This window comes from Paracoccidioides lutzii (assembly GCF_000150705.2).
Source record: "Paracoccidioides lutzii Pb01 unplaced genomic scaffold supercont2.14, whole genome shotgun sequence".
In the NCBI taxonomy this organism is placed as follows: Eukaryota; Fungi; Ascomycota; class Eurotiomycetes; order Onygenales; family Ajellomycetaceae; genus Paracoccidioides; species Paracoccidioides lutzii.
In genome coordinates this window covers 162783-187196 of record NW_015440960.1, presented here as the reverse complement: position 1 = coordinate 187196, position 24414 = coordinate 162783, and the positions used below count along the sequence as shown (strand labels likewise).

Below are 24414 nucleotides of genomic sequence, written 5' to 3'. Positions count from 1 at the left end.
TATATTAATAAAAATATAAAATAATAATAATAAATATAGTATAAAAAATTTTATACTTATATAATATAAATCTTTAAAAAGTAAAACTTCTTATTTATATAAATAAATTTATATAATATTTAATTACAAAAATTTATTATTATTATAATAAATATACTGTGAAATACAGTCTAGTACTTTTTCATAAAATAAGAAAATTGAATTAATTATAAAAATCATATAAAAATAAAAACTATGAAAATAAATGCAAAATTTTATATGAATCAGATTCAAAGAAGTACTAATTCATATGAAAAATTTTAATTATGAAAGATTATCACTCAGATGTTAATCCGTTACAATTATAATTTTAATAAAGCTTTAAAATTAACAAATTAAATCATTAAATGATTTTTATTTTATTTTATTAAATTATAAAAGTAATATATTTATAAATTAGAACTATTAAAATTATTAAAACTAATAAATTTATTTTTTTAAAAAAAAGATTCAAATTATAATATAGTAATTAAATATTAAAATATTCATTTAAATAACTATAATAAAAGTTTTTTTATTAAGTTTAAATTTTATTTATTACTCTAAAAGAATTTATATAAATTAAAGCTGAAATTATTAAATATCTTTAAACTAATTAGTTGTTTAGAAGGGTTTTAAAAAGTTAAAAAATATATATAAGAATAAAGAAAATCTCTTGCACTTCTAAATATTATAACTCACTATTTGTTAACTGATCAAATTATGAAATTTATAAAGTTATAAAGTTAATAAGAAAGTTAATTTAACAAAGTTCTATTATATAAATCTGTCAATTCAGTAACTAACTAGTCAGTAGTTGACAAGTTTAAATACTATAATTCTATATTTTATTTGTGTCAGTTACTTAATTCAGGTACCATCTCAGTTTTTGAACTAAATATTGATTTTTAATACGGTCTACCCCTATCTAATAGATTCATATTTTTTAATTATATTCAAATATTATAATATTTTGTTGAGAAATCTGTGGAATTGTAGGTTAGTCAGCTGAGAAGAGCGGTGCGTTTTATTTAGTCAATCACGTTAGTTATGACGCGGCCCTGCTAGCCTCCAGCCGGGCTTGGCGCCGCTTTGGTTGAAACATCCACCCTGGCCTCTAATAAATATATCAAACACTCTTGAGTCTCCCGTGCTTCACCCACAACCACACTGGAACCCAGCAACCCCTCCCAGCTTCAACAACGGTCCCAGTAACGCCCGCTGAGGACACCTTTGTCACATATCCCCCTTCCGTCCCGCCCGCGCAAGTGTCTGGCTCTGCCGGGTTGCGGCCTCCTCCCTGCCTGTCCATAACTTCAAGAACAATTTCCATCAAGAGACTTCCGTCCCCCACGGGCCCATGATCCGTCCTCTCGTGCGCAGCTATATGGCCTCCTTCACCAACCATCTTCTCTTAAACCCTCTCCTGTTCTCTTCTCGAAAATCTATTGCTGGGACTTGTTAACCATTGGCCCTCGGAACGACCATTTCGCGCCATCCCCTGCTGATACCTTACGATCCCTCATCTGGATTTCCCTCCCTTTACGGAGAAATCTGCCGCTCGTTTCAGTATCACGATCACGATTTTCCATCACAAAAGAGGGTGAAAAGAACAGTACTATATATACAATCCATTGCGTATAAGGCAAGACGCCCCGCACCTGATCGAACTAAAACGTTGCAATCCTGCAGAAAGTTGCTGGCTCGATTTCTGTACGGCCTGGGGATAAATTGGAAGGAATAATTTGATTTTCGATAGAGAGGACATATATCACTTCTACATTTGCACGCCAAAGCGGTAGCCACCGTGGATTTGTGTGGCGTTGTTTATCCGGCGTTGTCATTGAGATCTGGCGTTATCATTGAGGTTCTCGAAGTGGCGGGAGCGACTTGCTCCAGGTTTATTTCATTATGGTTTCAGACAAGTCAGTCTCTCCCACTATCCGTCCGGGTTCTTCATTGTTCGTTGTTCGTTGTTGGGCGGTATGAGGGTCGCGAGACTGACATGGTTATTGTGTGAATGAGATAGATATATCGGATTGGCGCTTGCTATAATGTCAACTACGGCTATTGGTAAGATATCTCTATTAATGATACCTGCCTATGACTGTGATCGATCTTATACTTACTATGCCTCCTTTATAGGCAGTAGTTTCGTAATAACAAAGAAGGTCCGTTCCGTTAAGTTATTTCCCTCTAGCTCATTCTGACGCAATTTGCTATCAAATTCTTTCGCTCTTGACCTAACATCTATATGTTGTAGGGCTTAATGGATGCGTCAAATAGGCACGGCTTTGAGGGCGATGGATTTTCGTATTTAAAGAGCCCAATATGGTGGGGAGGAATAATAACATGTACGGAGTCTACGGGCCCTTTAATCATCAGATCTTCAACTCCAAGCAGCGTCGTGCTGACATCTAGGATTAGTAATTCTCGGGGAAATTGCGAACTTCGCCGCATATGCGTTTGCGCCAGCGATATTAGTGACGCCCCTGGGGGCACTTAGCGTTCTTATAGGGTAAGAAGCTGATTATCGGTGACCGAGCAACTGAAGGCTTTCGTACTAATCACTGCACAGGGCTGTTCTAGGCGCATATTTTCTTGGGGAGCGCCTGGGGGTTCTTGGAAAGCTGGGCTGTGCATTGGCACTGCTTGGTTCTATCATTATCGTTCTCCATGCGCCTCCAGATGAAGAAATTGAAACAGTGGACGAGATCTTGGGATATGCCATTCAACCCGGTAAGTTCCTTTTAAGCAAAAAATCGAGTACGCTATGAAGCTAAACATTTTCACAGGCTTTCTTCTTTATTGTCTAGCAGTTGCTATATTTTCTACCGTTATGATATACAGAGTGGCTCCGAAATACGGGAAGAAAAACCCACTAATATACATCTCGATTTGCTCGACAGTTGGCTCAGTCTCAGTTATGGCTGTCAAAGCATTTGGGATTGCGTTGAAGCTCACTCTAGCTGGACATAACCAGTTTACCCACCCTTCTACCTACGCCTTTGCTATTGTTGTTGTATGCTGTATTTTGACACAGATGAACTATTTCAACAAGGCTCTTAGCCAATTTTCGACCTCAATGTAAGTTAGGAATCATTTGCTATGTACCGTTTTGTCTCCATTTGCTGACCATACATGGCAGAGTCAATCCCCTATATTACGTCACTTTTACAACCGCAACCCTCTGTGCCTCCTTCGTCCTATTCCACGGTTTCAACACCACTGACCGTGTCAACACCATATCCCTTCTCTGTGGATTCCTAGTGATATTCTCTGGAGTCTATCTCCTAAACTTATCTAGAACGGACCCCGATGGTCAACGACTAGCTGGAAAAACTGATGAGGAAGACGGTGTCCCGACCGATGGAATTGCCTCTATTCAAACCCGCCGTTCATTACACAATCGAAGAAGCATCGACTGGCGACCACGCAGTTCTTCTAGCCTTGACTATTACGGAGGCCCCAGTGACCGGCAAGGACTGATGCATTCCTACGATGTCGAAACGGGTGCATTCGGTCTCCAAAATCTTAGAGAAGAGAGCAATCACGGTGATCAAGAGGACTCGACACCAAAACGAAACGGCTCAGCGCACCCTGCGGACTCCCCAAAGGATTCCGGAGTTTGAAGGGAGAAACATTCTTCCCTTGCCATCCCCATCTTCCGGTCCTTTGTTTGTCTTCGGTCAACCTATTCCCCTTCAGTTTCTCAGCACTCTATTTCGTTAAGATATAAGACGTCCCAATTTTTTTTTTCGTTCGAATTTATAATGGTTGCTCCATGATATGATGGAAAATGATCACGAAAATAACTGTTTAAGATCTCTCCCTCGTCTCTTCTCTCCCTATTTCCCCACCTTATCTTATCATGGTCACTGGTCGGACCAGATTCGAAAATGCAATCAAAGCAATTTTAAAGCAAGCACATGAACAACATTTATAATGCTGGCTATTTTGCTCTACTCCTCATCCTCTTCTTCTCCCTTTTATATCTTCTCTCGCTATATTATGTTGACTTTGGGTGGACACTTTTGATCGAATCAGGTTAGGTTAAGGTTAGGCTAGGTGTATATAACGAATTTTCCCCTAACTGATTGTTTTGGCCTTATATCCCATGTATTTGTAGGAAAAAAATGGAGTTTTTTGGGGGGTTGTGATATATATTTTTTCCCACTTATATTATCTTTTCCTATCAATATGGATTGGGTTGTTTGATATCCCCCCACCCCCCGGGCTTTCCCCCCTTTCTTCCTTTTGCCCTCCGATGCTTCATGGACATTTTGTGATTTGCACTCACCAGTTTCCGTTTCCGTTTCTTGGATTGAGAGGAATGAAAGCCAGTAACTACTACATACATCCTTCGAAAAGAACCCCAAAGAATTTATGTACATACATGAATGAATGCAAATAACCGACAAATGACCCAGGGGGTAGTCATTTTCTTCCTTTTTCCTCGTGTATTTGGTTTCTCTCCTTTCCTCCCTCTCCGATATCTTCCAACCTGTGTTCGAGAATTTTATATATCTGGTTTCTATTTCTTCTTTATTTCCCCCAACATGCATTTCTCCGCCTGATAGAGTAAAAGCAAGGCATCTTCCTTCACCAAACTCATATATATTTACCTGTACCCTGACCTAACCCCAAATCTCTCACCTTGCATATCTAGACCGGCCAGCAGAGCAATCTTTCCCCATTTTATGTAAATTGCAGTTATAACATCACAGTATGTGTGGATATCTTAATACACATTGTATATATGCATTCATTGATATTATTTTCTCCCTATCTTGTGAGTTCGATTCAATTGGATGCTAGTTTTCCCATTTTCTCCATATCAGACATCTTCAATCAGCTATGCGTAGAATCATGTCCATCGCAGACCATCTCTCACTTCGTACAAATTTCTTCATCATTGGCTGCCGCCTACGCCTTTGGGAGTTGTTTAGATTTCCCTTCTAATAACAGCAACAGTTTGCTGATGGAAAAGTCTTCAGTTACATGACGCATTTTATATATATATCTGAGATCTCCGTTCTACAACGGTTTAGTCTACGATACTATAGGCGTCCTGACAGTCACCAAAACGATTTGGCAGCCCCTCCAACGGAATAAGGTTTGTTGATACCGTTGGTTTTTGTGCAAAGTTTAAACGAAAAAGCTAGAGTAAGATTTGGTTGGCGATTAACTACTATTGTGGGTTGAGATTTAAGTTCCTGAGATTAACTAAGTTTTTTGCAGTTAAATATGAACCATGGATCATGAGGAACTCAAACGATCGACTTCTCGCAGGAACGGCTTAGACAAGTTATGATGGTATATCTTTTAGCTGATAACATGACGTTTATACGTGAGTATCTCAAATATTAATCACTTGTTAAAACGGCCAGCGACCATGTACCACTGATGGCGGATGTGGGGTTTTAGCTTTTTGATCTGCTACTCCAGTGGCTCTTGCACGGCTGTTGGGAATAAGGTCCGTTATGTCCTCAGATTATACATGAAGTAAGCTACCAAGCGTAACTACCATTTAGTAGGCAAGAGTAGTAGCTGTCCTGGCCTTCGGGCTATTCAGTCCCATGTTTGTGTTCCGCAAACGAAACGTTGTGTTGACCAGTTGTAAAGGCCTGAGCCCCGTGAGAGGCGACGGCCGTAAAAGCTAAATTGCTTACTTTGTCTTTTTCCTGCTTTAAAAAGTCCGATCCTCTAAAGGGAGTTGAATGGTACGGGTTGTTGAATTTTATCTTTTGCTCCTCGTTGGTATATATATATTTCCCCAGAGGCAAATTGTTGTTTTTCGAAAGTGAATGACTTCAATCCCATACGACCGAGAATCAAGCTTTACCTTGGTTGATCATCTTAAGGAGCGAAGAAGGATACTTACTATCTATGTATGCTTGGGAGGCCGAGCTGATGCCCTAGTACTTGAGCATTCAAAGCGGTCTAGTAATTTCAACGAATCAGCCGGGCTAGCTCAATCGGTAGAGCGTGCGGCTCTTATTAGTTTAGACATCGGAATATTCAAATATCTCGTCTAGTTGATCAACCGCAAGGCTGCGGGTTCGACCCCCGCGTTCGGCTTTCCTTTTTGCTCTTTTTTGTTCTGTTGGTGTATCCGTTTTTCCCTGGTGAAACCTGCAAACCAAGCGGCAAAAACTATCATGATGCCAAGCACTAAGACGACTTGGTGAGGGAGCAGTTCAGACCGACAATGGATGGATGGACTCAGTCCTGTAAGGACAACCAACCTCCGTTCGGTGCGACTGAAAAAGAATATGAATTAATAAGCCAAGGCTGAATAATGCAGAAAAGGGTTTTTTCTTTTTCTTTTTTTTTTTTTTTTTTTTAACAACACCGATGAAGACCAAATGTCACCTGGGATAGGGATCACCTCAGGAAGCAAAGGTAAAAACGAAGCCCCGTGCTTCAAAGCTTGGATAGAGCCTCTTATTCGGCCGAGATCCGTTTGGCAGTGGTCCTCTTTCTTGCACAGACTGATATCAGTAAAAAGGGACGAAGTATGGTTAGCATGTACGGCGGAGATAGCTGTTCTCACAGTTGGTGTCTGAGAGAACTCGTGGGCACATCTGAACGAGGGACATTTCAAGAGATGGATAAGATCTAGACGTGTATTTTTCCGCGTTGACTGTCCAAGATTTGCTGTGCCTTTTTTACCCCTTAAAGGTCCCCGGCTATGTCAGCTGTCTAACCTGACCCTACTGGATCCAACCACCAACCTTGGTCGTTGGGGGTATTTTCAGGAGACTTGCACACTCCGGTTCTGGTCTGGTTCACCCACGGCTCAGGCAATAACAGCAACGGCTCAGGTCCAAAGACACAAATGAAAAATGCTCATATTGAGATTCCAATAGAACTACCTGCATGATGACTGCCTGTGCCCGGACAGAGCGATTGCTCAGGGTGGGGGCAATCCATCACAGAAAATTGATTTACATGCCCCTCGGCCAAAGGGCGTGATAGGGAATTTTGCGTTAAAAGCATCACTATTTTCCAATAACTAGTTCCTATCATTTTGACTATCACACAACCCCCATTGAGCTGGCATTCTGGCAGAGCACATCAGATGTTGAAACAGGGTTAAATTAATGAGACGGTGTTTGAGAGGGGGTTGCACGGTCCACGGCCCTGCAAATCTTCTCATTCCCTCACGGGTATGATTTCGTTCTTTTCAATTTCCTAACTCATTCACTTCAACGCATAATTATGCCACCAGTTCGCAATAAAAACACATGAAGCTCTATAGAAATAGAGGAAAGATCTGAGAATATCTACACTATAGCAATCCCTTAATTCATGAAGCTGCATGCATTTTTGGACGCTCTCCATTCAACTCTGACTTAAAATGTGCAACAATGATGCAGAGAAACTTAATGTCCCAAAGCAGTTAGCCTTGCGAGTCTGCCTTGCCTCAAAATAGAAACCGAGCCGCAACTTAAACTCTAATAAGGTTTCCTAGCGCCGCGATTTCCCTTGTTTTAGCACGGGGTTATACGCAACATCTCATGCGGAGTATGTGGTGAATTAATACACCGCCATGCAGGAATTTAAACTGCAGTTTGGTTTAGCAGGTTATCCATGGATAAAAAGGGCGAACCTAGACCCGATGTTCCGAACCCCCCCAATGCCAATATTATTCCTAGTTGTCAAATGTGGGATATTTGTCCATTCTCGTCGTGGTTCTTTGTCATTGTGCACACGCCACCTCGGATCTTCACTACGCTAAGTCCAATCCCAACTACAGTTCTAGTCTACTTGGATGGTGATATCTCGTATCCGGTACCAAACCCACTAACTTTGACAGCAGCAAGTAATTTTTCATCCCGAAGCAGGCGTCCCTAGCCGCACTCCGTCTCTACTGGGCTCCAGAGTCCCCACAAACAGACCTTGGTCAGATCGACTACCATAGCCACACCAAGGTTTGATCGCCTGGTGGGATCGCCCCGTACCTTAACCAACATCCCAGGATACTTTTTGTCAGCCTGTGGAAAATTTCAGTAAGACTTGGTGTATGTTTGTGCCTGGAACTAGACCACATGCTGTGGTCGGAAGCCGGTGCCAATCATTTCTCTGACCCTTCTGATTCCGTCATTTGTTGCCAAAAGGCTGTTGTTTGGCCAGCCTTGCGAATCGTTTTACTATGCATGTGCCAAGTCAGTTTATTTTACAGCCTTTCCTTCTCGTTGTCACGAGAGGGGAAATTGAAACCCAGCCCTCCATCTTTCGAAGTTCCTTGGCAGCTTAGAATCAGTTCTATGGCAAACGCGCAGAATGTATCCGATGGGCACCCTGTAATTTTCTCAACCTGGAAATTTGAAATTAAGCTAACACATGTGTGTGCATCCCATAAATAAATTGCTTCCTCTCAAAAGCCAAATGCCAGCGTCCTAGCACGGTGCTTAATGAATCCATGGTTTATTCCACGTGGTCGACCCGAGCAAGGTTTGTCGCTCAAAAGTTGAAATGCCACTTGCTGGGGGCTGATCTACAACCTGAAACTTAAAGAAAATAAAGCCTGTTATTATATGCATGTGAGTATAAGATTAGAGTTTCGTTTCAGAAGTTGCTGCGCATTTATCCCTTTGCGCATAGTCACCCCCACGAAACTGTGACCAAACCTTCCCGCCAAACAGAATATCCAAAAATTAATGTATGAGAAGAGCGTAATTCTGTCATGGGAGAAAGTAAGAAATACGACCCCTAGTATGGCCACTCTCTAAAATTTTGAGATGGAAGTAAGAAATTGATAGATACAATACTTTAATAGACTTTATATGAAGGAGATGATATTTCTGTAGTATTATTATTCTGTTCTGTCTCATGTAATAGATGGAAAACACATAAAAGCAGGGAACTATATGCCCAAAAATTTTCAGCGAAACGGTAGATTGATAGGGGAGGTCGGGAGAAATAGAAGATACAAAATAATTAACATAATCAAGTCGTAGTTTCTGCCTTCATGCTCCTAATCCAGGAGAGAACTGAAAAAAATGGGGAATAGAAACAAGCGAAATAAGATTCCAGTCATTCGTTTCCGCTGTCGCTGAATTATGTTTCCAACAATATCAAACAATGCGAGTATAGAGGAAGGAGTAAGATTCTACATCAAATAAACTGTTCCTCCAAAGAAAAAGGAGGTATTTGTAAAGGCGAACGCCCTTATGGTACGTTTGCCTAGAGAGCCATCATGCATGGAGAGAATTTCCACATACTACACCATCCCATTGCTATCATTCCACGTTCACCTCGCGAGACTCAAATTTATCGGGACAAAAGAGATGTCATCTTCGCGATTTGATGATAGGGATGATAAAAGAACGTTGGTTTGTATGTACGATATTATTATCGGAATATCGGGAATCGAGAAACTAATGAATTCTAGTAGGGTTTCGAGTAAGAGCTGCGGCGTGATGCGGATAGGTCCCTGCATTTTCATCAAAGATGAAAATAAAGAAAGACTCAGCCGCATATTTCTTGCAATGTTTGTGTGAGAGTATGTGGGTGTGTGAAGATGTTTTTCAAGGTGATTCTTAGCTTTGAGTGTCTGTGTATGCGTGGAAAGTTGGAACGAATGCATTGAGTGCAATGTGTGGATATGGATCAAGTCCAGCAGAGTTCGGGATTGACCAACCCTCCTGAGATGCCGAGTGTGGAAGACTCGTTATAATCTGACCCCAAAACTGGTGATCCCTTTATTAAATTTCCCAAGTACGCAGGGTTGAAAATTGAGGAGTGAGTTTGAGGACTGTGCTTGTAATCCCCTCCCAGCCGATCGTCTGCGTGGTCAGAATGTAGCGTGGGAGATGTGCTGTAGACCTGGGATTGCCGTCGGGATGTAATTATTGTTGGTATCTGGTATGGAGAAGCAACGATCGCTGGAGTTAGAGGAGAGTGGAGGGGAGATGTCGTATAAGCAGAGTAGCCGGAGCCACTGGATGGAGAGGTAGATGGGAGATGCAGATTGGGCAGTTCGTGGTATGGATTGTGCGAGCTAGGAGAGTAGGCATCTAAGGAACTCCTCGGGGGCCACTGGAGACGGCCGCGGTATTCGGCAACAATCTCGCATGGTAACTCCATCAGGCTCAGAGCCAACTGGACTTCTGGAGCAAAGGGTTGAGATGCTTTCCTCGCATGCAGGATTCTACGAATGTCTTCGATTGGAAGGACTGACATGGTGCCAAGATATGAGCCCCCGATTTCAGGGAAAATTGGCTCCAGGGCCAAAGCCACCCCAAAAAATTGAGAGAGCACTGCAAGCGCACCAAGATCCGTTTCTCCGCCTCTCAGCATCGTGGGGGGAAGCCAAAAGAGCCACGTTCGTAGTGGCTGAAGCCTCTCAAAAGCAGTATCCGGCGATTGCACTGGCAAATCATCGCGCAACCGCTGAACGAAGTGTAATAAATCAGTAACTCTTTCATAGTGTTCCTGATTGTGGGAGAGTCGCTGGTGAATGTTTAACAGAGTACCCAAAATCCGGTCCAGTCTCAAAAGGTCTTCGTCTTGGAACTGATCCATTGCTCCTGGATACGTTGGTGTTCTCGCACTTCGAAAAGCTCGCTGGTTATCCATAAATCGAGCTAATTCCGACTCTTCCTTCCACCACGGTTGCATTGAGTTAAGTACCTATAGGTAGTGTTAGACTTGTCAATTAAAGAATCAAGCAAAAAAAAAAAAAAAAAAACCCTCTTACAGTTGAGACGCCCTGCTGCAACGAAGCCCAGCTCCTCCTGTGAAGAAATTCTCGTTAGTGGAAATTCCGACCCAGTCAAAAAAGGACAACACCTGCCATTCTTTAGCTTGCCATGACAGAAGCATCGATGCTGCTAAGATGGCATCAGAGTTTTCCTGAGAGAAGCTACCGATAGCTTCATGGAGGCCCTTTAAAGCAATGCCCCGATGATGATACGCAAGGTTTTCCGTTTCAGGATTTTGGGTCATCCAGGCGAGGTGAAAGGCAGATAGAGCGAGAATCGCACTCATGACAAACTCGTTCGACAACGCGATAGCCAAAAAGCTGCAAGTCAAGTATGTTAGCATTATACACGTTATCAAGTGGGAAAGTAAATGTCAAACTTACATGGGCATTTTCTGCGCCCAAACTGTGCAGTTACTGTATCCTCGCCGATGTAGGTCGATTGAAAGTCCAGCAATGTGGTGAATAAGGCGCAAATCAGTCCGCGAAAACTTGAACCAGTATGCCCTAGAGCTGAGTTGCAGTTCGGGAAAAGGGGGATTTCCAGTCTTCAGCCATTCATCGATTTCGATATCAATCTCTGGAGACATGAGAAGATCCGGTCCAACTCTCTGTGCCGGTGCTTGATCTCGGACTATAACATTGTCCATGTAATCGCAGCGACAATTGTGTTTGGTGCAATTTCGACTGGACAAGCGATATTAGTTTGAGATGCCATATTCACTGCTAATTAATCTACCAGTTTACAGGGGTATGCGTACCATTGAGGAGTTGTTTCGTCACATCGAATATGTCGTCTTTTACAAGTCTTGCAGCCCTTTCTAGACTTTGTATGGCTCTTGCGAGGAGGTCCACCTCCAGGTCCAGCCATTTTGAAAAAACTTAGGTTGATGCTTTGGGTTTAGAGAGTTGATGTTGGAGCAAGAAAACTTTGAGCACAAGGCACACGATCATATAGAAAATGAAGCACAGTACAAATAACAAAATAAAAATAGAATTTCACTTCGTATATTATCCCACGAAGAAGTTCGCGAAAAAGGATGATCAGCAGGAACGGGAAACGTTTCCGAGCTTCGAGGGAAAGTTGAAGTAATATAACTTTCTTCTTTCCTGCACGACAACACGAGGTGCGAAAACCCCGGTCAAGTCACGCCCAGAAGTCGGCAACGTGGGTTAAAAGCAAGGTGCCAAGGAGCTTCGCCCAATCGAAGTAAATAAATTGGAGGAGAGTGACAGGCAGCGGATATGTGGGGTTACGAGGTGTTGGGAGGGAGAAGGAGGCGCTATCACGATATGCTGCAGATGAAATAGGCACAGCGACCTTAGATAGTTTTGGGCAAAAGAGAACGAGACCAAAAACATACGGTACAACGTTGTTTAAACTTGGAGACAAAACGAGGTGTTTCGATCAAGTTAAAAGAAAACGGAAGGAGAAGATATAATAAATAGGAAGAGGTTAACAAGGGTTGGGGCAAAAGAATTGGCTTCCGCAACAAACGTTCAAACAAAAAAAAGTTAAGTCAGCCCCCAGTCAGGGACACAGAGAAAACACAATCAATGCAATAATCGATGGGCGTTGCCTTCACACTTCTTAATGATCGTCGATGATCAAATCGAACTCTAGGGTGCTCAGCTGCATAAAAAGTGAGTTGGCTGGTTCCAAACTGGGATCCCATGGGGGCTCAGTCTGGGACATTGCCAGAGTGGGTATTTTTGCCGCATTATTATGATTCCAGGAAATGGGCTGGGCAAGGAGTGACATGCAAAGTTTGTATTTTGATGTAGTGGCTTCCGATGTAATTTTCTTTTTGCAGATGTCTCCATCAGCCTATCCTGGCCTTGCGGTTGCCAGTTGGATGGATCAAGCGGGGCTAGTGGGAACCGTCGTTGGAGCCGCCACGAGCTTGTTGAAAGGACGCCATGTTTCCCATGCGGGCTTCGTCTGGCGACTCGATACAACATACAGCCACACATCTTGGGCCATGGCATGCCTTGTGTTGGGCCGTTTCGCTCCCGCATGTGAAGTTCGTTCTAGCGGCCAGGCGGACTCATTTCCACCTGATTCTTGTGCTGCGAAAATATCTCCTCCCTGTCGATCGGAGGTAGCACAAAATCTACATCCCCCCTCCCTCAGACGACCGCTGACATCTGGCGGCCATTATGCCCTCACTGGGTTGACGGGTTTTACAGCCTCCCCACCATTTGCACCAGCGTGGTGTATCATGCAGAGGTGCTCTGGATGACATGGTTGGACCAACTATGTTGAAGCCCCGATGAAAGTTAAATCTTGGTATCAAAAAAAATGTTATTAATAAGGTTGTTATTATTATTGATGGTTCGTGGGCTGGAATGACTTGTTTCAAGGTGGTGCATCGTCTCTCTTGCAAAATCAAGCCTGCAAGGGGCATCGGCACAAATGTGGAGGAGTTCCGACCCTGATGCCAAGTATTGAGGCGGAGGCCGCTTGTTCCCGATCTCTCTCGTCTTGGTCTCAAACAACCGAAGTGGTCATAGTTGAGTTTTGCTTTTTCTCATTTCCTGTTGCTTCATCTTTCTCTCCTTATTTTCCCACTCTTGCATTGGGAAAAGTACCGTGTGGCTGAAGACTAGTAATGACGCGAAAATTTAGGCTCCAAAACTTCATTCTTTACCAACGGGGGAAAAGACAATGTATCCAAGAGTGCTGCACATACATACAAAATTACAGCCAACCAATCCCTTTGACCAATTTCGCAGCGACCAAATTATCTGGAGAGCAAAATTACTAGTCAGCTTTGTCTTTGGTGGACTCAAGAATTCAATAATGATTTGTCAGAGCAGATCCAGCCGCAATATCAACAGCTCCAAGTCAGTTGCGCTTTATACAGTCTGCAGACTGGCTTGTCATACATTCATATTTGGAGTGTGAAGTACAGCATGGACTCGGACTTGCTTGAGACAAAAGAATGGGTTTTGTTTATGTTAATACTCCGTAGTGCATCCATCAATCACGTAAAGATATGTTCCATGAATAATAGCAACGCCCAGGTGTTGACCTAGGATGGCACAACACACATCATTTTGTATGGATTGCGTGTATAGTACAGAGAACACGCACCGTCACCCTCTGAAGAGTCCGACAAGTACCTAGGAGCTCTTGAAATACCATCACAATACGTAGTGGAAGTTTTATGCTCACCCTATTTTGCCTGAAAACACTCTCACTTTTAAGAAACATGTACCCGAACCCCGGAAACCTCCACAATTCCTGAATGTATTTATCATATATTATACCGTCGCATCCAGAATCTCATCCGGCAAAGTCGGCGGCAAATGTTGAAACAGGCATTTAATTTCGGGGTCTCCTGGGCTCCTTGGAGCCTTGCGACGGCTAAATTTGTCAGCATGGAGATAGATTTCGCACTAGTCTCAAGCGGGATAAGACTGAAAAGGTTAAAAATCATAAATAAGCCTCACAGAGCCCGCAAACCTCTGAATATAATTATCTGATCTGATCTGATCTCAGTCAACTATCTGTCTTGATTATGACTGTGGATATGTCGCGGAAATTTAGGTGTATTGGTCGGAATTTGACTTTGCCCAGCCTGTGCCCAGCTTGAAATGAACAGAAAACCTCCTCCCAAGGTTAAACAATGATCAGGGCTCTGGTTGAGGCTGGTTGAATCACGAGCAAAATCAGAACAGTTACATACAAAACCAGAACATGAAACGGTTGACTTTAAATTATAAGCCTATGGTGGAATCCGTCGATCTCGGTGTTCTTGTTGTGAGACATCCGTAGGGCTCTCCAACTGTATTGAATGTGAGTTTGGCTAACACCACAGCTACCAACGGTTTTCACCAGAGCCTGGTTTATCTGCTCGGTGGAATCAAAAAGACTTCACAATTTTAAAAATCAGAAGTTTGTTGCATTGGGGGAAAATGACTCTGCCAGGGTTGTTGGCTGTGTCAATATCTTTGATATCCTTATATTGTGATTGGATCGGACCCTCTCTCTGTTTTATTTTAGTCCCCTGAGAGAGTCCTCCAGGCCGGTTATTCTTGGTCCATTGTTCAATCCCACCCGATTGAAGGACGGAAGCTCGGATCTAACGGTGGGCATGAGTAGATCCTAAATAACCCGAATCACCACGGATTCTATGGATTCATTCATCCGCCCAGACGACGAAAGCAAAAACAACGCAAGCAAAGCTTTTAAAATAATTGATGAGCTGTTGGAAAGCCAGATACACAAGGTCTTACTGTGAAGCTGCAAAAAAGGACTAAAGTTCAACCGAATGTCATCAGTTGGATCAGGGGTTGTTGACCTTAGTGGTCCGATGAATCATGAAATGGGGTCGCTTGGAAGATGCCAGTGCAGGATTGGAGGAACTATTTTAATTGCATGGTAAGGTTGACTGTCAGGCTCAACCTTGTGACACGTTCCAGCACCGATGCGGAAGCGAGAACTCAAAAAGCAAAATTTATCAAACAAAGCAAAGAAACTTTGGATCTGCAGGCATCTTGAATCAAAAGGTTTGATATAGCCTATCAGATCCCAGAGAATGAATCAAATCCCTGCAACTTGTCAAACCCAATCTGGAAATCGATTTTCACACTTTTGCCTAAGTGGGGTGAAAAAATCCCAGTCAGACGGACGGGAAAGTCTTGGGTCAAGCCAAAGGTCAACCGCGCTTCTGGACAATTCAGTAACTAATAATTAATAATAATAATAATAATAATAATAATAATAATAATAATAATAATAAGGGGGCGTGGCGTCTAGCTGGGGTTCGCAGTGGAGCTCATTCCAAGGGTTGAGTCAGGTTATCAGTCTCTAGCGCAGACGACTTGAGTGTCATTCTCCTCCCCGACGATAGTTTGAACCCGTCACCAGTCATATTGCAGAAGGAAGCGATTTTCTGCAAGTTTCCCCCCGATATTATGTATTTGACCATTCTTATTTTGGGAAGATGCTAAGTTGCAAAGTTACCCCGAGTAAATTACGTACCGGTAACCAATATTCGGCTATTTGGGTTACTGAGGACAGCATCCTCCACCAGTTCCATTTGAGAGAAGAGCTGGGGACTTCGGCCTTTTACCATTCGTCAACAAAACGGCAATGCTTGGCCCCGCGGAGGCTTGATGTCTGCTGAAGCTGGGAAAACTCCCGATATCACAAATCTACCTTGGTAGATGAGCCGACGAGATGTTGCGCGACTTACGAACCAGTTCACGCACCTATGATTGTCGCAATTCGTAGTGAGGTTCCGAGGGGATAGTTAACCGGTATATGACGCATATATTTTACCCAAAAAGAAGAAAAAAGAAAGAAAAAAAGAAGAAAAAAGAACATTACATTCAAACAGCGATTCACCAAAGAGGAGGCGGGAATAAAATGATGCCGATCTATCCTTTGGGTTCGCACCTTACTTCCCTTGAAGCTTTCCAATGCCTCATATAGGACGGCAGGATGTGTACGGAACAACCTCTGAGCCTTGGGGAAGATAACAATTTTTCAAAACTGATGGCGCATTATTTCTTCAATATGCACGCCCTTTGGCCGACAGCTGCCATCTTATCAGGGGAAATAATATCGCGTCCTTGGGTTACAGCGAGATCTGAGACCAACAGCACAAAATCACCAAACTCCCTCTTCCATTGGCCGAACGCCGTACAAACAAAAACATGTGGACAAACTATGGACCTACCTGGCCTTTGCAAGGTGCATCATCACGTGGAAAAGCAGCTCTCAACCTTGGAATGGCCATTGATCATGGTGGGATCGGGACCTAATCTGTTTTTCTTTTTGACACATTCATCCTCTTACTTCTCTGGAAAAGAGATATAAAGGTTTTGTCCTATCTTGAAGCTGAAGGAAAACTGTGACTTTGGGTTGTTTACATACATACTAACAGCCATTGTCAAACTTGAAGCTATTCAAGGCGGCCACCAAAGCAAACAACCCATGCAAAGTTCATTAAATCATCATAGTCCAGATGAAACAGCATGCAGATTGGCCAAAAGAAGCTTTGGGGTGTTGATAAAATCCTACTTTTAGAACCTCAAATGGCGATGTTATGGCGGGGCTCAGAGCTGCTTAACATCAACCCTCTCGTTTTGCTTTCGCCTCGGCTGGAATTCCATGTCAGCGCGCTTACCTTCAAAGGGAAATTCGTATTGGAGTGCGGATGGCGCAGTTAACCTTAAATTGACCAGGCTCTTGAAATCGTTTAGCGCCTTTGATCCTCTCCTGATATCAGTTTTGATTCTCGATCGATTGAAGAATACCCCTGATTGGTTGCTTTCTTCTGGCCCAAAGAAGCCCCGAAATGGTCATGGATTAGGACGGATTTAAGCTCAATGAAGCACCATCCCATCACAAACACAGCCCTTGGTTCAGCGGCAAGATGCGGACACTTTAGCCGTTCACACAATTACTGCGCTGGAATTCATTTTTTACAGTGGTCATTTGCATTATATTGACGTTTTTCTTGTTCTCTTCTCTATTCACACATAATCTTGAACTAAGGTTCCAACAACGTTCACTTCGGCTGCTGTCCGTACAGTGTACACTATTATTCGGGGAATGTGAAACTCCAGGAGTTCCTCGGCACGGCGGTGCAAATACACAAACGCGCTCCTGGAGATCCCTTTTGTGGAAGTTCTAGCGTTCATCCTTCACCGGTACCATGAATTATTTTATAATGGTTTTTTTTTTTTTTTTGGGACTAACAACAATGAACCAAGCAATTTCCTCTTTTGGCAGGTTCTGCGCCTCCAGAGTGCTATATTCAAGTTTAATTTTGGAATCACCGTGGGCTGAATGAATATCAAGATTGAAATCATTACCGCCTATCCACATGAAATTTCAGAGTTCTTGCTACCGACAGGAATGTATGTACCTAGGTGGAATACCCACCTAGTAGGTAAGTAGGAATACCACCTCAGCAATCTACTTACCTTTCTTGGTTGCTGAGTGACAGTCACATTATTAATCAGACGGGTTGGTAACTAACTAGATGCAACGGAACGGACTTTGCTGAATAATTTGCCAATAGCATTGAAACTAAAACAGCGAGTTCGAGAGTGACTCACAAACAGCAAAGATGTGCATGATTTTTCGGCCTCGGTATCCTTCATCTTCCCGCGTCCCAAGCCGCTCCGTCCGCGCCTGGCCCCAGCAGTCTACATCTAATATGGAGATGGACAGCCAAAAACATTTGCAACATTTCATATGCGACAGCGATGGCATGACGTCTATTCCAAGAATAAAATAGCTTTGATTGTCCATCAACAGCACATGCAGAACACAACCAATCACCAATGGGTTCTGGAGTAATTTAACTCGATGAATGGCTTGACGGGAGGTAGTGGCTTACAAGTATATGGACAGTACTTCATCTAGCCCATAATAACTGCTATCAATTATTTTGTCTTGGTCATGTTCAATTTCCCCCTTCCGCTTCCCCCCTGGAGTCGAACAAGGCTTCTCTATCAGGGATCTTTTCATTTACTTCGTCCAGGAGGCCATCTTTGGGACAACATGTTATGACAACCTGAAACAGATATGCATGCCAAAAGTGGTGTTGTCAGAGGCAGTGTTAAGAAGAACGTGGCGCGGTACAGGCCTTCCCCGCATGGAAAGAAACAGTATAATTCTTGAAACAATAATCTGGCACCAACGACGATGCTAAATGCCTCGAAGGAGTCAAGCAGTGCCTCCCTACGACGCCTAGCCAAATATGGATATTGTTTCACACCTTTAACACAAAAATAGCATCAACCGAATGCAGATGATCCAGCTTTATGCAAATTGTGAGCTTGCAAACAATTTCGCAAAACATAATTAAAAAAAAAAAAAAAAGAAAGAAAAAAAAAAGAAAGAGAGAGAGAGAGAGAGAGAGAGTGTGTGTGTGTGTGTGTGTGAGAGCAGAAATGCAGGGACACCAGCCTTCCCGAATACGATCAACCGCTGTCTTCAGAGCAGGAGGAGAGCATGAGGAGAACCCAGCTAATCAGGTTTGATGGAGTAATAATCCTTGCAGTTCGCTTCGAGAGTGGGGTTGAAACAAGTTTCTCGAATAAAAAAAATTCTGGAGAATTTATTGGTTTTTCGAAGTGTATTGTACCGCGAAAACGTGAAAGCATTTTCATAGTCAAAAGATCCCCTTCCTTCAGCTGCGTCTAATTCAAAACAGGGTACACAAAAGACTGCTCTTTTCTCATGATACCGATCAACATCACCACCAACCGTGTTTCGAAAGGCAAGTTCCTCATTCGGCTACGTTCCACAAAGGAACATTCCAGTGGGCCAGGCTGGCACGCTTTTTGCAACATAGATCTGGGAGCCATCCCAGGGAGCCATGTGGACCGCAGAATGATCCCTGGATCCCGTTACTTTCAATGTTGCACAGGAAAACAAACCTCTGATAGCAGATCACACGAAAGAATCGCTATCTGGCTCCCCTTCCAAAGAATAACATTGGACTTACTGCGCCTCCTCTATTTCTGTCCTCTAGTAATTGAAATTTTTTCTATTATCTTTTCCTCTTTCCGTTAAAGGCCGACGAAATCCGGGCAGTGTGCATAACGTTACCCTCATTCTGGTGGCGTGCGGCTGAGTTAAGACGATCTCTATGGGGATCTTGATCGATATGCATTCATTCTCTGGAACCAATGGTCTTTGGCCAAAACAAGGCTCCCGGTTAGAATGCTACCGGGCGGGAGTACCACGGGATGCACGAACATCTTCAAATATGACCCAAACGGCCTGACAACCAACCAGATACCGTTGGGTTGTCGCTAAATGTTGGGAAGTTCGTCGCATGAACAGCCAGCCGGGCTACTCTGATCTCTGTGCGGATTTGTCGCTTTGTTCGCGTGGGATAAGCCCGATAGCCACAACGACCTCATATTTATCATCATAGTGTCGCTAGAATACTATTCTACTCTCGAGACAAAATGATGCTTGACCGGCAGCTTACTCCAGATTTAACAAGTTGTTAGCAAATCTTTTTATTCGGACGGGAAAACATGGGGCCTCATTTGTGAAGTTCTCTGTTAGTGAAGCTCTCTGGAGGTCCATCGATATTTGCGATTCGACACAAAATTATATTTAGAGTGGAGGGTTTCCAAAATGGTATTCAGTTGAAAAGCGAACCAAGTCTAACTGCCCACGCGAAAACCCACCAACTGACCAGGAGAAATAAGGGTCACCAGTAAGAATCAATACCGACACAGACGTTGTCGGGATCAATGCAGCCGCAATAACTCTTGTGTTTCGGTACCCAAAAAGGGTTCCCCGGATCCATTGGTTGTCATCCTAGTCTGTTTTGGCAATGTCGTTATTATCCGATCGTTTCCCTTTTTACCTTGCGTGAAGGGAGAGTGACGGTATCTCTTTGGCAGTGCAGTTCTACTCGTGAGCGACCCATAGTATATCCTGGAGGGGGGAAGGGGGGGGGGGGGATGTTTCTTTCTATGCACTACGGCTAATCGGGAAAATAGAGGAGTCTACCAGGTTCAACGTTTGGGATGTTTTGACTCTGGTTGTTCTCGCGGAGAAATTGACCCAATAAGTTGTGGTATCCATTGAAAATATACTGTTATGCATTCTCCCTGGGAACAATCTAGTCCCCCACTTGGAAACAAATGAACCCAACTCCCCCACGCCTTGGCGTCTCTTACCAGCGCATGGATGTGCTTCTTAAGTATTATACATGTATATACACTTGCATTCCAGGGCGGCCTATGACGCAGGTTCATCCAATTTGGACCGTAACTTCATGATAATGAGATGATATAAATCACGCCCATAGGTGGCAAGGTTTTTCAGGTAAATTGTCATTGTGACCATTGAATGGTGGGAAGTATTGAAATCAACACAGCGCTGCCGCCATTGGACGGGATGGAACAGACGGACGGAATGCGGTGGGGAAGTATGGTCGTTGGAGTATCAACGTTAACGTCAAAGGGTACTCACGGATTAAATATCAATTCCGGTTAGCACGGAGGCAAAAGGAAAAGCAAGGATGGAAGTTGACACAAACCTGTTTGCGACTTTGCGAATCATTCTTGGATACGTCGTCGGTCCTTTGCTAGAGAGTACGTTTTGCCTTAGAGAAATCTTGAGAGTAGTATAGTTTGGGAGCGAGCTGTTGGGCCGAAGCTTCACCCACCAAAAAAACTAAAAACTAAAAAAATAAATATAAAATAAAAAGTAAAAGGATTAATTCTTTCAACAGAAAGGGTTAGCAACAACAAAAAAGCGGCTGGATGATACTGCAACGGGGTAAGGATTAAAAAATGTCGACACAGGCAGGATTCGAACCTACGAGCCCGAAGGCATGAGATGTCGAAGATGAAACTGCAATCGGGTGACCACAGCAAGTTCAAGTCTCACGTATTAACCACTCTACCACTGTGCCGTGGCTGTTGATAGGCCAGCACTAAATAAGATAGTTTATGGTGCCTCGGGCCGCCCAAAGCGCAAGGTCAAAAGATTTCACAACCCACAACCAAAAATCTGTCAAAAATTGCCCTTCTTTTGATTCTTAACTCCCAAAACTTCATCGTAACTAATTACTCCAGTCAACTTCATTACCACTTCGTCAAGGGTTTCTTCTGTGGTCACTGTTCTTGCAATGCCAGCAGCGGCTGCGTAGGTCGCATTATTTAGCCAGTACCATACATAAATTGAGATTTTTCCCCTACATTTTCTGTTTGGGCCGATGATGCGTCATGATGAACGCTCCCTCACAGCCAAATATTGTTTGATTCGAGGCTAACTGCACTCTAGGAATATTGAGAGGTTGTACTTCTAAGAACGGGGGCAACGCGCCGCCACGGCTCGAGCAGTTATCGGACATCCCACGGACCACGGACCTCCCCCCGATGTATTCCGGGTGACAGACATACAGTATGCATAGTTGGGTGATTTGTTTGAGCGATAGTGGTTTGAAGTTTTGTGGCACTGCTTCAAACCGGTGCTTAACTACCTATCTTTTCCCAGGGTTGTTTAATCAGAGAATTTGATTTAACTATTTAAGTGCCCTAATAAGCGAACGACGCAAATCGCAATGGGAATCAAAGTCTCCCTTGTCAGGTTCATGTCAAACCAAAAAAAAAAAAAAAAAGAAACAAAACAAAATAGAAAATACAAAGTGAAAGAGAAAGGAAAACAAATGAGAACAAAAAGGAGAGATAATAGGAGAGAGAAGCAGGGCTCAAAACAATTCGCTCCGAGCGAAGAGTCGACTGAATCCCAGGCATTTAGTTACAACATCACGAGAAATACATCTCCAATTTGTGAGCGTTTTGTGACAGAAAATAATCTCACAAGCTCGTAAAACTCGGATGTTGCCCATATTCTTGGCTTCATGATCCATCTCTTTCATACCATCCTTATCATAAGGGTCACTGAGACGGTTCCGCTAGTCAGCCACGTTAAAGAAATCTCCCCTGCGTCTTTTTTCTTCCATTTTTTTCTTTTTTAATTTTTCCATTTCATTTCATTTCATTTCTCTCTGTCTCCCTTCTTCAATTTTCAGTTTTGCATCCATGTATGCGGATAACATATATGTTGGCTCAATTATCGATCAGGATCGGCCTTCACCGAGCCAATGGTGGCCAGTTGCGACCATTCGGCCGCTACTCGGCTACGATGCAGGGGAACCAATGCTCAGCAGAGTCAGCAATCGACAAAACAGCTCGTGCAAGCAAATCGGAAAAGAGAATGGACAGAGCCGCTCTGCCATATTAAAACAGAGATAACCAGAAATGGGGTGAATCCCCGCCGCAGCAACAACGACTTCGTCCGGCGTTCGGTGATGTTTAGGTGAGTGAGCAAGGCAACCTTCAACGTAAAATAAATTTCCACAAAACAAAAGATGTATTTGCTTGCTTTCCAATAAACATGCAATGCACTGACTTCGCTTGCTGTTTATCTATGAGATGGGGCAGCTGAATTTAACATGCTTGTTAGTTCGAGGCTTTGCTCGCTGGGGGGTCTTCCCCCGGTCACAAGCACTAATTAAACATCATTTCTATCGATGGCGCTATCCAGGGCTCTGAAAAGATATGGTAAGAGACAGAAGAAGGGATTCACAACACAAAAGATATACATACCTATATTATGCATACTCCGTCCACTTGTTCCATGTTCGTATTAGCCGTCCCTCGCGTCCGCAGTCCTTGTCCCGGCTGCAGAAACGAGCCTTTGAATTCTTCGCGATAAACGAAGCCAGAGCAGAAGCTGAACTCTTAGCAACTCACTGCCACAAACCGGATAACTAACATATCAGCAAAAGTGGCATCACAAGACACGTCAGATTTTGTCTCTTAACCTTCATTCAATCTGTGTTACGGCAGAGAAATATCAACTCTGTCATTAACGGGCAGAGCGGAAAGGAGGTGACTGGCGAAACCATCATCCTAGACCCACGGAAACCGATGCAGGTCATTACTTCTCCTGGCGTGCATCAGCAGGGGCAAAAGATGTCTCAGGAAAGACAAGAAATTATTGAGGACTGGAATTATGCATCTGCTCCGCTTTTTAGTTCTATTTTCCCACGTGTGTGGTTTCTGTACAACAATCCATGGATGCAGCAGACCCCAATCCATGTGCATGCACAACGACCCAGTTGCATACATAACAGCAGTGCAATACAGAGACACCGATTGATTGTTTCACAGGCTTGAAACAAAAAGTCGAGGTCTCTCGCTTGTTTTTTCCTTTCTGAGTCTCTCTTTCTAATTTTATTTGCTTTCTGTGCATGCCTTCAATTTTTTTTTTTTTTTTTGATTGATTGTACAATGGCCATTATCGTCGCAGACCGGAGCGCTCTCAATTTCCGAGAGGGAGGGGAGCTCGCTGATCGATTTCGCGATCGAAATTAACTGAAGGTGGGCTGGGGCCAAAGGCAAGAATGGAAATAAAGCCCTAGTCCAGTATGCATGCTAATTTTACTCAAAAGATACTTCGCTGGTGGTGCAGTCAGAGGCCTTAACTCTGCACCTCACCCCATATTTACTATTGAATATCTACACCGAATACCTGATAAGATAACAAGAGGTGTTCCAGCGGGGGAAAAGCTAGGTGCTCCATTAGATAACGGATATTCCTCCATTTATTGGAGGTAAATGGGATACGGAGGCGGATTCCTGAGCGGGCCGCACGAACGAGGCATCTGGAATTTCCTGATCTAGAGATTTTTTTTTAATGAGGCTATATGGTGGGCTTCTGGGTTTCGCAGATATGAAATGCTTCCGTCTACCTATCTAAAAATAAACAATTGCTGATGGAGATGAAGGTACAGGACCGGGCTGAAATCAAGAAACATAGGGAAATAATTACGGAACTCTGCTGCCTAATTTGACCTCTCGTCAACATCACCAGGACAAAGGAAAAGGAAATATAGTCAAGTGGTAAATATCAAATATAATCAATGACAAAGGGACGGTCGATGCTAGGACAGCAGCAGAAAAAGATAATCCCTATTGGCTCTTCTCAAGTGCCCACATATCGGTGCCTTCCGCACGGATATGAAAACTGGATGCACAGGAACAATGTTGGAGAATATGCGGTGGGAAGGTTGTAAGTGTAAGACGTAAGAGGATAGGTATGTATATAAAACTAAACAATGTATACACGTTATCGCGATAGAAAAGAATGAGGTAGGGAAATCGAAAATCCCTTGGATGAA

General features: G+C 43.3%; 6 protein-coding genes and 2 non-coding genes across 8 annotated transcripts; 5 read left to right on the top strand and 3 right to left on the bottom strand.

Moving 5' to 3' along the window:
* Nucleotides 1-1082: 1082 nt before the first annotated feature.
* PAAG_05311 (hypothetical protein) lies at nt 1083-1426 on the bottom strand (the record flags this gene model as incomplete). The annotated part of the gene is made up of 2 exons (XM_002792536.1): nt 1083-1135; nt 1204-1426. 2 exons carry the CDS (start codon nt 1424-1426, stop codon nt 1083-1085), a joined length of 276 nt encoding a protein of 91 aa, XP_002792582.1.
* Nucleotides 1427-2072: 646 nt separating this feature from the next.
* PAAG_05310 (DUF803 domain membrane protein) lies at nt 2073-3650 on the top strand (the record flags this gene model as incomplete). The annotated part of the gene is made up of 7 exons (XM_015845534.1): nt 2073-2091; nt 2164-2189; nt 2282-2372; nt 2446-2536; nt 2597-2757; nt 2814-3105; nt 3167-3650. 7 exons carry the CDS (start codon nt 2073-2075, stop codon nt 3648-3650), a joined length of 1164 nt encoding a protein of 387 aa, XP_015699760.1.
* A 2331-nt stretch (nt 3651-5981) lies between these two features.
* On the top strand, nt 5982-6099 carry PAAG_12022. Its single transcript has one exon. It is a non-coding gene; the product is annotated as a tRNA-Lys (tRNA).
* A 1515-nt stretch (nt 6100-7614) lies between these two features.
* Nucleotides 7615-7961, top strand: PAAG_12021 (hypothetical protein; the record flags this gene model as incomplete). The annotated part of the gene is made up of 2 exons (XM_015847567.1): nt 7615-7815; nt 7869-7961. The coding sequence occupies 2 exons, from the start codon at nt 7615-7617 to the stop codon at nt 7959-7961; spliced, it is 294 nt and encodes a 97-aa protein (XP_015702792.1).
* A 1675-nt stretch (nt 7962-9636) lies between these two features.
* On the bottom strand, nt 9637-11600 carry PAAG_05307 (hypothetical protein; the record flags this gene model as incomplete). The annotated part of the gene is made up of 5 exons (XM_015845533.1): nt 9637-10659; nt 10727-10757; nt 10817-11050; nt 11114-11416; nt 11491-11600. 5 exons carry the CDS (start codon nt 11598-11600, stop codon nt 9637-9639), a joined length of 1701 nt encoding a protein of 566 aa, XP_015699759.1.
* Nucleotides 11601-12543: 943 nt separating this feature from the next.
* On the top strand, nt 12544-12972 carry PAAG_05306 (hypothetical protein; the record flags this gene model as incomplete). The annotated part of the gene is made up of 1 exon (XM_002792531.1): nt 12544-12972. One exon carries the CDS (start codon nt 12544-12546, stop codon nt 12970-12972), a length of 429 nt encoding a protein of 142 aa, XP_002792577.1.
* Nucleotides 12973-21020: 8048 nt separating this feature from the next.
* On the bottom strand, nt 21021-21138 carry PAAG_12020. The gene has a single exon. It is a non-coding gene; the product is annotated as a tRNA-Ser (tRNA).
* Nucleotides 21139-22270: 1132 nt separating this feature from the next.
* On the top strand, nt 22271-22547 carry PAAG_05301 (hypothetical protein; the record flags this gene model as incomplete). Its single annotated transcript, XM_002792526.1, has 2 exons — nt 22271-22422; nt 22478-22547. The coding sequence occupies 2 exons, from the start codon at nt 22271-22273 to the stop codon at nt 22545-22547; spliced, it is 222 nt and encodes a 73-aa protein (XP_002792572.1).
* Nucleotides 22548-24414: the final 1867 nt, after the last annotated feature.